This window comes from Nicotiana sylvestris, chromosome 6 (assembly GCF_000393655.2).
Source record: "Nicotiana sylvestris chromosome 6, ASM39365v2, whole genome shotgun sequence".
Classification (NCBI taxonomy): Eukaryota; Viridiplantae; Streptophyta; class Magnoliopsida; order Solanales; family Solanaceae; genus Nicotiana; species Nicotiana sylvestris.
In genome coordinates this window covers 115,989,998-116,004,336 of record NC_091062.1, presented here as the reverse complement: position 1 = coordinate 116,004,336, position 14,339 = coordinate 115,989,998, and the positions used below count along the sequence as shown (strand labels likewise).

The window sequence follows — 14,339 nt, the reverse complement described above, 5'->3', positions numbered from 1 at the left end:
AGTATTTTTAAGTGGAAAACACCCAGCTCAAAAGGTGAAAAAACTACGGCCTTCTTCCAAGTAAGATTTTTCCCAAACACTTCACTACAACTCTGAGCCAACAAGAAAATTTACAACCTCTTTCAAACCTAAGATTTAACTCTAACCTTTCTAGCAACACGTCATAGGATGTTGCGACTACTTCAAGTTAACTTTAACTTGACTTATATAACTCAAATACGTATTACAAATACTTCTAAGAAAAGCTAAAAGGTATAACTCAAAACATTTATTACACTTTGAAATAGAAATAAAGACAGACACATAAAACTCTTTATGGAACTGGTTCTTCAATCTGCTCACAAAATGCCTTGATATTTTGCTCTCAATTCTTGCTTTTACTTCAGTACATGTGCATCACTTGTAAAAGAGAGCAAAAATAATACTTATAGAGAGTATAATAAAGAGTAACTAGAAGTCTAATGCTTTACTCTTCCTTGGTGGAGGAGTTCTAGTTAACTTCAACTTCTAAGTCTTTCCTTATCTTGGATAGAGTTCTCTTCAAGTAACGAGTCCCGCTCCTTATCAAATATGTAATCTTTTCATTCAGGGACTATCATAAATAACTACTTATACTTATTCCTTGTACGTGCATGCCTTTTGTTTGATTCTGACCGTAATCTGTGTATAGTGTCTATGGACCTTGTTCATGCATGTGTTCTTTTGTCAATCATCAAAACCTATACCACTCATGTCAACAATTTCCCCTCTTTTTAATGATGACAAACTCTTTGCTTTTTAGAAGTGTGGAACCTATTTCAACTCTGCTCAACATCAAACACAATGTCATAACACTTTCCATAAGGACAGGTTTATTATGTTATAAACATCACAATCCAAAGCAAAAACACGTCTTATCTTTCCCTTTTTGACATCATCGAAAAGTTGCACAATTAAGTCGGGTAACTAGATTATAACAGATATTACTCATGGCCACTGGGGCTACTTCAAATGCAATCTTGGATTCAATTTTCTCTTTTTCAATCTAAAGATATTAGCCATACAAGAAATATTAACTAACAATTAGAGCAAAAGTAGTGAATTGAATTGATTGATACGATCCTACCACAAAACATAAGACAAAAATAAAAACATAGAACCATGAGTAAACAACACAGAAATCCCACTTGGGTCACTAGTTACAACTAGGCTAAGAAGGGTTTAGGACTAGAAAGGATCATGATCTTGGTTCTTGGCTTAAAACAGCTTCAGCATATCTTGAAGAATACCACCATTCTTCTCTTTCTCCTTTGGAAGCTCAGACTTGAGAGAGACCCTCTCAACTTCTACTTCAGCCAACCTTTTCTATAGCCTTTCAATCTCAGCATCCTTAGCCCCACTCTCCTGCTCCAATGCTCTAACCTTGCTATTCTTAGATACTCTCTTGGATGAACCAGGTTCTTTGTGTGCTATTTGATTTTGGTAGTCACAAATTTATCAAAGTTCCGGCCTCAAAGTAATCTTTACTAGTACATACATCCCATTTCTTGAGGGAAACCTTAAAGGAGGCAAGTACATCAGTTAGAATAAAGTCATAGGGAATGATATGAGTCTTGGTGCCACAAACAACCCTATGAAGGTGCTGGATTATGAACCCTGCAAATTAATATGCTTCCCACTATCCAGGTATTCCATAAGGACCAGGTCCATAAAGGTAGCCACATGCCTTCTTTCATGTATGGGCAGAGTCACCTTATTCACAAACTCAAAAAGCACCTTATGAGAGGGCTTCATTTCACTTTTGTACACAGCTCTAGGTTCTTGCTCCAAGTCCCTATTAGCAAACTTCTTGGTGATAGCTAGTGAGGTGGGAAGATCATCTAAACTGGGCCATTTCAACTTTGTATAGTTTATACCCTTCAGCAGGTATACCTAGTATGTCCCCAAGCTCTTTGTCATCAAAGCTGATTTTCATTCCTTTTACTCACTGGTGATCCATCCATTTTCAAGCTCACAGTTGGCAAAAATTTCACAATTTCAACTCTGGCCAACCTTTCTTCCAACCGAACGACCAAGTCCTTCCATCATTGTAGCGACAATTTTTCCAGCAGCAAGACCATTCCTTCTTCCTCCACATCTCGAAGAAGCCTACCTTTCAGAATAGTTCTTTCCGTGAATTTCATTAGCCTATCTTCTTCCTAATTAGTCTCTTCTTCTTCACTTTGTTCCTCCACTATTTGAACTTTGTTTGCTTTTCTAGCAGACCTAGTTCTTTTGGACAAAACAAAGTCTTCTGCCTCAAAAGCCTTTTGTTGAGACTTCTTCTTAGAAGTCTTTCTTTTCTTGGCACTGGGAGTGGGTACCTCCACCTTATTTGTCTCATCCTCATCATGAACGATCAGGTCCATCTCCGCTATATGAATTGCCTCACTTGTTTCTCTAACTTTTTTCTTCCCTTAGCAGCAGCCTTCTTGGCACTTTTAGCTAAGACCTTTTTCAAGTTGGCGTCACTCTGCTTCTTCTGGCTCCTTATAGTTCTTTTTCTTGTGGGAGAAGTCTCTATAAGGATAAAAGAGGCAACCTTTCCCTTCTTGCCACCCATACTCTTTCCAAAGGTTTTTACTTTAGCACTCTTCTTCCTTTTGGGGTTGTAACTATCAGATACCATTTGCAACAAATCATGAAGGGGTTCTTTTCTAGAAGGAACATGTTCTTGGAACCTTTTCCTCAACCTAACCAGCCCCTCTATTGTAGTAGTGTCCCCAGAACCACTACCTCCTTCTCTTTCAATAATTCCTTCCTTATCAGCACTTTCTTCACTCTACAACACCATTGCCCCTATTTCTTCATTCAAACCAACAAGAATGGGTGAAGTAGATCCAGCCACTCTTTCTTCTTCCTTCCCCTCACATCTACTTCAACATCCTTACTCTCGTTTTCTTTTTACTTTTTATTTTTACCACCAATTTTTTTAGTACTAGCAGTTTCTACTCCAGCTATAGAACCAACTAACATAAACCTAGTTTCAAGATTTTCTGCAATTTCATAAGCAACAACAAAACATTTTAACTCGAAGGTTACCTAATCAGTTTCAGATCAAACTGGTTCTTCCCCCTCAGTCGCAGACCGGAAAGAATTATCAGATTTTTGAGGTCCTTCTGCTTGACCGGCCTTCAATTTCTCATTCAACTTCTTGGCTTGTTCTCTGCTTGCTACTATTTTGCGAGCCATCATTTTCGCATGCTTTTTTTCTTGGGTTTTGGGTGGTTGAAGGTGTGGGTAAAAGTTCTTTGGATGATGAACAAGGATTCTTAGATTTCTTTGGGTTTTTAGTTGTGTTTGCCATCTCATCACTTTAGGGAGTTGAAAGAATTTGAGAGAGATTTAGGGTTTTTTAAATTTTGATCTTTAGAAAATTTGAGATAAAGGAAAGGGGTAAGGTCATATCAATTTACAGAGTGAAAGGTTGAGTGTCTAAAGACATTTTTCGAAGTTGAGAAGTATTTTATCATTGGGAGTTTCATTTTGAAAAGACGCTGGACTCTTCCCAAAAATCTCGGCAATTATGGCATGTGAGTTCTTGTGGACTCTTTTTCAGATCATGATTTATATGCAGTTATTTCAACTTATGCAGAGTGTAGAATAATACCTTATAAGCTCGATGATACCGGTTCTTTACTGAAAGTTCTCTTGTATAAGACTTAATTCATTTGTCAATGTAGTGAATCTTGTGTACATTTCCTGAATAGTTTCTCCATCCTTCATCACAAAATTCTCATATTCTGAAAACAACGAAGTTCCTCTTGATCATTTCACTTGAGTTGTTTCTTCATAAACCACTTGTAATGTGTCCCATATTTTTTTGGCAGTGGACCAACCTTGGATTGTGCTATACTCATCAGGACAAAATCCACAGACATGTCATTTCTTGACTTTAGCATTTTTCTCCCACTTCTTTGAATCTTCAGCAGTATAGTCACCTCTTGTTTTTGGGACATCCTCACCATCGACATTCTTCTTGAGTGTAGAGAGTGGACCATCAATGATTATATCCCCTAACTCATAATCTTCTGTCTGCAAATGATCTCTCATCCTTACTTTCCACCATGTGTAGTACTGACCATTGAAGAGTGGTGACCTAGAAGTGGATTACCCTTCCCAATTTTCAGGTGGTGCACTCATCTTGATATTTTTCTAAGGTGTTAGCCTCTTCAAGAATAATATGTTGTGATACCAATTGCTGTTTTATACATTAATACCATATAAGAGGAGGTGATTTATGTGGTATACAATTTTTGCTTGCACTGAATTATAGAAGGACTTGATTTTTTTATGCGTTCCTTAAACTAACAGTTGCGGAATAAGTAAAGTGAAAAGTAAAGAACGCAAGTATTTTTAAGTAGAAAATACCTCACTCAAACGGTATAAACATTATGACCTACTTCCCAGTAGGATTTTCCCCAAACACTTCACTACAACTCTGAGACAACAAAGTTTACAACCTCTTGCAAACATAAGGGTTAACTCTAACCCTTGTAGCAGCACGCCACAGGCTATTGCGACTACTTCAAGTTAACTCTAACTTGAAAGATACAACTCAAATACCAAATTCTTCTAAGAAAAGCTGAAAGGTACAACTCAAAATGCCTATTACACTTTGAACTAGAAATAAAGACAGATACATAAAACTCTTTATGGAATTGGTTCTTCAGTCTGGTTTGTGAAGCTTTAGGATCGCACTCTTGAATCTCACAGGAATTGCTCACAAAATGTCTTTCTATTTTGCTCTCAATTCTTGCTTTAACTTAAGTACATGTATATCACATGTAAAAGAGAAACACTGATATTTATAGAGTTAGTAGAATAAAGAGTAACTAGAAGTCTAACGCTATAATCTTCCTTAGTGGAAGAGTTATAGTTAACTTCAACTTCTAACTCTTTCTTTATCTTGGATAGAGTTCTATTCAAGTAAGGAGTCGTGCTCCTTATTAAATATGCAATCTTTTCGTTTAGGGACTACCAGAAATAATCACTTAGGGGTCGTTTGGTAGGGTGTATAAGAATAGTACATAATAAGATGTATTAGTAATGCATGGATTAGTAATGCATGAGTTAGTAGTGCAAGCATTAATTATGCAGATATTATTTCTTATCTATTGTTTGGTATGGTGTATTAAAATTATAATGCATTGTATAATTTTTAAGAAAAATAGTTGCTTCCAAAAATGCCATCCATATTCTCTAGCTTTAAGAGACTTTAGGAACAATTTTGTCTTTAACCATGCTAATGCATGCATTAAAGTCGTGGTATTACTCATGCCATGGTTTTCTATGCATTACTTATGCATAAGATAACGCCAAGTATGATGTATAACTAATACAAGTATTAGTTATACACATGTTGAAAAATTGTACCAAACAAGGTATTAATAATGCATAGAGCTAATGCTTGCATTATTTTTTCTAATACCTCCTACCAAACGACCCCTTATATTTATCCCTTGCTCGTGCATGCCTTTTGCTTGATTCTGATTGTAATATGTGTACAGTGTTCATAGACTTAGTTGATGCATGTGTTCCTTTGTCAATTATCAAAACTTATACCGCACAGGTCAACACAGTTGAATATTAAGCTTTCATGTTAACGTGATAAAATGTTACAAATCTGTACAGAAAATCACCGCTATTTAATGTAATGGCATGCCTCAAATGCGAGCACCTCTATTTATCTTTTTCCTTGATTTTTTGGTTTTCCCCCTTATTTAAATGCAATTACTTAATTATTAGACGTCTTCCCCTTTACATCATTATGAGTCTTAATAAGGGAGAGAAATATAATTACGAGTTAAAAGTAAGCATTTCAAATTTAAAAGAGATTTGTTTCACTTCTCCAACCGTTAAAAGTAATTACAATACAATTATGAGTATTAAATTGTATCTAATTTATTATTTTACTGTTTGCCCTTTCAATTCCTTACCTAACATGCAGCCATTTTCTAATCAATCTCTCTTTCTCTATATATATAGTGGTTATTGGTTTCATCCCAACTACATTGTGGTAAGTTTCTAAATTATTTTTTCAGATAATGTAAGAACATTTTTTTCCCCTTTAATATTTTTTTATAGCGCAATTGCATGTTCCAATACGTAAAAGTTATCTGATAGTATAAATTTTTTTAGGTTGACAACTCATGTTACTTAACCGCAAAAAAAAAATTTATAAAGGAAGTAAGGTAGGAATAAGTAGAAAAAGGGATGAAAGTAAGTAGAGAGATCAAGTAATTGGAAATCTAAACAAAGATAAACAGTAAAAGAAAAATACTAAAGGAAAAATAATTGGCAAAAAAAAATACATGACTGGAATGTAACTCAATAGTAATGATTGTTGTTGTAGTATTCTTACGTTTCATTTCATGTTCTTTTAATTTAAAAGTTTTAGAAAATCAAATACTACTATTACAGAAAGGACGAAGACAAATATCTGATACTTATGTAATTAAACTAAGAATTATGTATTAAAAGCAAATCACCACGCAAAAGTACAAATTTCCTTGAATTTCTTTTTTTCCTTTTACAAAAGAATTCTGACAATGAAAAATGCAATTCACTAAGCTAAAATTCTAATAAGAATTATATATTTGTGACTTGATCAATATATAGAAATATTTCATATATGTTTATTAATAAATAAAAATTATTATTCTATTTGGATTGAATTTATAAATAAAATTATTAAATCAAATAGAATTTTATTAAACCGCGTGAAACGCGGACAAATTCTCAAGTTTTTGATAAAACGTGCTTAAAGTTACAATCTTCACAAGACTCACAACAATCTGACTCAAATTCCAATAAATTTCCTTCACAATAACTTAGTACCCTTCAGATAAAGTAAAGTAAATAGTAGAACTTTGAAAAATAAAAAGGACAACGGCACATAGTAGGGGTGTCAATGGATATTCGAAAACCGACTAAACCAACCGAACCGTACCGCACCGAACCGATTTTTAGGTTTCTTTTTAAGAATCCGTAGGTTTTTATATAAATCTATAACCGTACCGATAATTAGGGTAGGTTTTTTATTTTATAAAAATAAACCGAAAAAATGACGAACCGTATCGAATAAATTTTACATGTAGAAAATATATTTATTTAGTAAGTTTAAAAATAATCATGCATTAAATTTTCTTTGAGCCTTGGAATTATGAAAACTATTACAAGCCAACAAGTAATTAAACTCAAAATACTAATTCCTAAAACCTACAATGCTACTTCTACTTAAACTAAGTTATTTCAAGTATCTTTATTAGCAAGACACAATGTATTCTAGCGATTATGAGTAGCAAACTACAATGTATTGAATATGTTTCCTTTCATATAATTTAGATTTATCTTTTTGAATATTAATCTTCTATAGACTTTATTCTTGAGTCCCAACTTTGTATATCTTTCAACTCGTGTGATTAATATTTTCTTTGCCTTTGTTTGATTTCTTTTACGCTGTTGTAGAATAGTTGTTGGATCTATACTCTAGCCATCTTTTTTTAATTCATCACCCTTTAAACAGTAAAAATGTCTAGAGAGTTTTGCTAAGTCCTATAAAAAAACGTATGTTATTGCAATTCTACTTCTACTGGTGAATTTTACATGATATTAAAAAAAATACCGAAAATTAACCGAACCGTACCGATACCGAAGAGAAACCGACATGATTGAGACGGTTTCGAAAAGTCTAATTTTGGTTATACATAATAGAATAACCGAAAAATTGGTATGGTATAAATTTTATAAAATAACCGGCCAAACTGAACCATTGACACCTCTAGCACATACTATTGAAGTTAAATGAGGGTATATTAGTCATTACACACACGTGATAGGCATGTGTAGGTCAGTTATTTTGATTAAATACTATTCACTCTTGTAATAGAGCATAACAAAGGATGAAATAAAAATTTTTCTCTTCTCTCTTCTCTAAATTCTCTAGAATCTAGGGTTTAATCTTCCATGCAACTTCAATTATATCACATACTTTTCAGATTTTGTAATGGGAAACAAAGGGCAGCGTCAACGAGACGGCCGTGTTCTCGTCTTGTGTTTGTTAACATTGGCTTTGATTTCAATAGTAACAAAAGGTTGCAACATTATGGTATCACCCACAGGATCTCAGCATGGGTCACCCATGACAATTGACAACCACTGGCTGCTAGCACGCAAGTCAAGACAAATCGAAAAAACAAAAACAAAAAAATATCACTAAAGAATGTGATAATAATTGAAATCTTTTTGGTCTTGACCAAACTTTTGGATTAATTTTTTTATCGGAGAGACGGAGACTGCTTTATTCTCCTAGTGAGTTAGTTCATATCCAAATTCAAATTAGTCGAACTAATATAATTTTATCAGATGATTAAAAAGAAGCACAAAAGAAAAAAGAACAAAAGAACTATTGGACAGTGACACAAGAAGCAAACCGACCAATAGCTTGTTGTCCTAGTATTTTTGGTCAATTTTGTTTCCATAATTAAAGTGTTTAGCCAAGTTTTCAAAAGAAAAATATATATTTTCGAGTAGAAGCAAAAAAATTAGCTTCTTCCCATAGCACTTATTTGATTTTTTTTGTTGTTGACAAAAATACACTTAGAGATATTTTTAAAAGCTTGAACAAACATCAATTGCTGCTCAAAAAGTGTTTTTAAATGAATTAGCCTAACATAAATTGATTCTCACAAAAAAAAAAAACTTTTTTGAAAAGCACTTTTAAAAAAAATACTTTTTAAAATAAGCTTATTTTAGAAGTTCGACGGAACATGCTACTCCTTCCATCTCAAATTATCTGTCGTGATTTCTGAAAATAGTTGTCATAAATTATTTGTCATTTTAGAAGTTCAAAATAAAATTAATTATTTTTTTCAAATTTACCTATAATAGTAATTGTTCTTGAAGATGAAAATAACACATAAATAGAGTAAATATTCAATAAAAAGAGAATATATCTTAAGATATAAATAAAAGTGAACTAATCAAAACCTCATTCTAATTAATGTTTTTTATGGAACGCGTAAAAAAAGAAATATGATAATTTGAGACTGAGGGAGTACAAGTGACCTGGTTTCTCTCTTCAAGGAATCTTGTATGGCACCGTGCATTCACATTTGGTTTTAGGGATATCACATTGGCAAATGACCGGTCTGTCCTCGTATATAGAAATTTTACATTTAGAAGTGTGAAGCTTGTAAGTACTTTTTGTGTAGATTAGAATAGTGCATACATGAACCACGATCAAGTTTGATTTCTCGAGAGTAGATTAAACACAAAATATTATCTAATTGGGACATTTATGTCAATATAATTTAATTTATTATTTTGATATAATGACCAGCTTTAAGTTTTAAATCGTCACTTGTCCGCAATATTCATAGTATACTTTTTCATTATAAAACTTAACCATATAAAGTTCTAGTATGTTTTATAATATTTTTGCGAAATAAATATAAGGATGAGATTTCACGATATACATTATGTTTACTTTAATAGTTTGGAAGAAAAAAATTTGTTGATTAAGAAGATCAAGCTAAATAGGTGTTTGCTTTAAAAGAACATGCTAAATAGGTGTTTCTCTTCTATTTTAATCAGCCTAACGAAATAAAATAAGGCAAAATGTTCATATCCCACAAAGAGATTAAGTGATGCGACAAAAGGACATTTAAGTAATTTAAAATACACAATTATTTCCTAAGTGATTCGAAATAAATAATTGTCCTTAAAGGTCAGCACGATGGGATCTCTATTCCATTTGTTTAACACTATTAATAATAAATCAAATTCATCAGATTGTGCTTTGATTTTTCAAATTCCCACCAACCTAATATAAAAAGTTATCAGCATATTCCACAAAATAAAATATAGACCAATCTCAGCTGTCAATTAATCTCTCCGTATCAGCCTCACGATCCTACTCATCCAACGGCTTATATTCAACCTCTAGAACTTTCTCATCCTTTTATCTTCACCTTCTCTTTATACAAATTCATCATTTTCGTGCTTGTGCTCTGCTCGTGCCACACTCTCTTTAGGGTTTAACGCTTTGTCTCTTTGCTCCTCGATATTCTCTACAGGTCTTTAGCTTTTCCTTATGCAATGCAGCTTTATTTTTATATTTTTTCAATTTTTCATGTTCGATTTACTTTGAAAGCTCCGATTTAACCTAAATGTTGAGATAAATTGGATAAATATTATTTGATCAGAGGCTTAATCATTGCACATTTGTTTTTTCCTGTTGCGTTATGTATTTTGATGTTTGTGGTTCGTTTGCTGGAGATTTTGGAACACTGATTTATTTCTGCATATACATGGATTTAAGATATGGTTGTTTTAGATCTACGTACAATTTGATATATCTGCTGTAGTTTTTGGATCTCATTGTGCTTGTGGTTGGATATTTGTGTAGAACTATTACCATGACGAAGTGCTATCCCACAGTGAGTGAGGAGTACGTTAAGGCTGTTGATAAAGCCAAAAGAAATCTCAGAGGACTCATCGCTGAGAAGAACTGTGCTCCTCTTATGCTCCGTTTAGCGTATGTTCTCCTTAGTTCTATCCGTTTATGCTTGGGGATTTTTGACTGTTCAAGTTTTTGTACATTGTCATCTTTTTCATTTCTGCATCTTAGATATTGATATGAAATCAATTACACTCTCCCCCCGAAATTAGAATAATATGATGCACGAGTCTCCATGTGTCTTATTTTTTTAATTTTATAATTCTTGAAATAAAGTGCATATTTAGAAACTATTTAAAAATACTACTCCATTCATCCCAATTTATAAAATACTCTACTAGTACCTTTTATATTTAGAAACAATTTAACGTTAAATTTTCTGTTTTACCTAATGTGATGATTCATAGCCTAACAAATATCTATGTTTTGTTTTAGGCTATAAGTTTCAAAAGTTTATTTCTTAAACTGGATGTATAGTGTGATCTCTTTTGAACTAATTCGGTTCGCGTTGGTTCGGTTTGATCTATTTTGAATTATTTTGGTTCAATTTGCGAAAATTTTGGTGCATAAATAAATTTATGACCATCAAACTTAATAAATTTTGTCCAATTCGATCTAATTCTCTAGCTCTTTTGAGTGATGTGATTAGATGCATAAAATTAAAATAAAGTTTTAAATTAGAAAATACACCCCTTATATGTCTATTGATGCCATGGATACAATAAAATATAGGGATAAAAAGAGAAAATACTAAAATCACATTCAAATAAAATATTGAAGATCTGTCCAAAGAAAAGAAGAAGCAAATATATTATTGAATAAATAATAAAATGATTGCACTAAGAGAGGAAATCAAAAGAAGAAGAAATACAAAAATTTAAGCAAAGGAGCAGAACAGTAAATTAAGAGAAGGGAAACAGGGATTCGTTCCTGTATCTAATATCTGAAAAGTTGGCTTTTAACCATGGCACCTAGAGCCAACATATTACTCTGGGTTCCATCCTTTTACTATATAGCATATTTTTCGTAAAATATCAATATATTCGCACACATAAAATTTTACCTGAGTGTCCGGGTGGTGTGCCACCCCCAACCCTCTACATAGATCTGCCCGCTTTACACACAAGCGCATGCACACACACAAAAAGAAAAATTGAATCAATATGATTTTCTTTCTGATAGGGAAAGTGAATATTAGTTTCATGGTGTTGAAAATATTTTATATCATCACAGATGGCACTCTGCTGGTACCTATGATGTATGCTCCAAAACTGGAGGTCCATTTGGTACCATGAGGTTCAAGGCTGAGCTAAGCCATGGCGCCAATAACGGTGTCGACATTGCCATCAGGCTATTGGAACCCATCAAGGAGCAGTTCCCTACTCTCTCTTATGCTGATTTCTATCAGGTATGTCGTTTGTGATGATCTATATTTTGGAAGTTGTGGGTACTTGATTTCTAGTTGCTAAGGTGAAATGGAAAATTAATGAAATAGTTTCTTTTGGTTGTAGTTGGCTGGAGTGGTTGCTGTTGAAGTTACTGGAGGACCTGATGTGCCCTTCCACCCTGGTAGAGAGGTAATTATCATTTAATCAATAAGACCAAGATTAATTATTTTCATTTTCAAGGCATCAGTAGCAGAAAAATGTGGAAGCCTTGATCCTATATCCCCTCAATAGGATTTGTAAGCGTTTACTAAATAATAGTCAATCAAAGAATTGCTACCTTATGCTGAGTTTGAAGATTTCTGCTCATACTTCTGCTTTAACAATGGAAAATTAGTTCTTTAAATTTATTTCTACTGGATGATTCCTTTTTTTGTCTTGCATGGTTTTGAAATTGTAATTCAAACATATCAAATAGATGGAAATGTTTGTCTACTTTCAATTCTATTCCAGTCCTTGTTTGGATAGGATTATGGAAATGCATCTCTGAGTGGATACTGTTTGCTCTTTTAGTAATTTGTGCTTATACAAAAGGTGGTGTCACTTCTTCCTAAACTTTCTTGTGGGAATGATACAATTGGTTATTTGGTTACCTCACTAGATATCTTTGCTTACCTTTTCTTTATCAGGACAAGACAGAGCCACCTCTTGAAGGTCGCCTGCCTGATGCCACCAAGGGTGAGTTGTTCCTTACAGATTGTCTTATGAGAGTACCCTTCAGAGGACAAAAATGATTGCCACCTATTGGGCACAGAACATTCTTGTCAGCCATCTTCCATTATATACTAATTGTTAGTCAACTTATTGCAGGTTCTGACCATCTGAGGGATGTGTTTGTTAAGCAAATGGGTCTTTCTGACAAGGACATTGTCGCACTCTCTGGTGGCCATACCTTGGTTTGTAGCTTTTTTGTGTTTTGGATTGTAGCTTAGGTATACAAGCTTCTATCGTACTAATATTCTTATCACAACTTGCTCCAGGGGAGGTGCCACAAGGAACGTTCAGGTTTTGAGGGACCATGGACTGCTAATCCACTTATCTTCGACAACTCCTACTTCAAGTACAGCTTCTTTTTTTTTTATCCAAAATACATTTCTCAGATGTTCGCAATGTGTGGAAGACTGTTTAACTGATGATGTTATTAGTTCATCCGCTTTAAAGGTCATGTTCTTTATTACAGGGAACTTTTGAGCGGGGAAAAGGAGGGTCTTTTACAGTTGCCATCAGACAAGGCTCTCCTCAGCGATCCTGTCTTCCGCCCATTGGTTGAGAAATATGCAGCGGTTCGTATTGATCTATAATTTGAACTTATGTTTTTGAGGCCACACAACTTATTTATTTGGCTAGTGTTGCATGACTCCTCAAGTAATTATCTTGTAATTTCAGGATGAAGATGCTTTCTTTGCAGACTATGCCGAGGCTCACATGAAACTCTCTGAATTGGGGTAAGCATATAGACTAATCGAAACCTGATTTACATTATCTCCTAGCATATTGTTTTCCTTGCCGTGTCTTAACTATCAATTTGATTTGATGCCAGATTTGCTGAGGCTTAAGCTGGAGAGCTGGGAGTGGCGCCATGTTTTTCTATTAAAGTTTCACTTCTAGTGGGCAGCTTATTCGAACTGTTAGATTGTCTTCTTTCTCTGCGTATCTTAAGGTTTCAAATTGTCAACGCATTAGATGTATGATGTGACTCCTTCAGAAAATAATCTAAAGATGGTTTTGTACCTTTTGCCATATCCGATGTTTTACGAGGATATTTCAAACATATCCCTAGTTGATTGTATCATTTGAATGTGATGGTGTTGTGCAAAATCTTGCTTGTATGGTGTATCCGCTGTTGAGATTCTACATAATTAGTTTTGTACAGCTGAAAGAAAAAGTAAATTCATTTATGCGCCCTTGCCCGGCTGCATGTGATGAACTTCCGAATCTTAGTGCGAGATCTGGCTGTTAGTTTTCTCCTGTCAATTAAAAACTGTTAACCTGATGAAAACAATTGTTTACAGCCTGATCTCGCACTAAGGTTTAATATGTTTAAAGTCGAAAGGCAAGTGGTGTCACTCTTATTAATATGTTGGCGGTTAGATAATTCTGCAGCTCGTGCTGAATCTTTGTTTTTTTGGCGACTGAGCTGTTTAGGCCTACACTATCCAGTTCATGTTTGTGGGAACTATGGCCTCCTACCTTTTTTCCTCCTTTGGATTCTTTAAGGCAGTAATAATGTGATGTTGCTAGTATTCCTCTTAGACTTTACGAGATCTAATAAGTGATAAATCTTGGTTAACATGAATGCTACTGTCCTTTTTTACATTTTTGGTTCAACAAATCCAGGTTTCAGTTTGGCTCTAGACAAAGACGTGACTACTTGGGCTTTGGCATTAATGCTATAGAAATCGGTTCAAAGATTC

General features: G+C 34.0%; 1 protein-coding gene across 1 annotated transcript; it reads left to right on the top strand.

The window, feature by feature from the left end:
• The first annotated feature begins 9,984 nt into the window (after positions 1-9,984).
• Positions 9,985-13,665, top strand: LOC104232845 (L-ascorbate peroxidase 1, cytosolic). The gene is made up of 10 exons (XM_009786123.2): positions 9,985-10,097; positions 10,430-10,558; positions 11,714-11,888; positions 11,992-12,057; positions 12,555-12,603; positions 12,736-12,821; positions 12,906-12,985; positions 13,106-13,208; positions 13,312-13,370; positions 13,466-13,665. Exons 2-10 carry the CDS (start codon positions 10,440-10,442, stop codon positions 13,479-13,481), a joined length of 753 nt encoding a protein of 250 aa, XP_009784425.1. The 5' UTR covers positions 9,985-10,097; positions 10,430-10,439; the 3' UTR covers positions 13,482-13,665.
• The last annotated feature ends 674 nt before the right edge of the window (positions 13,666-14,339 follow it).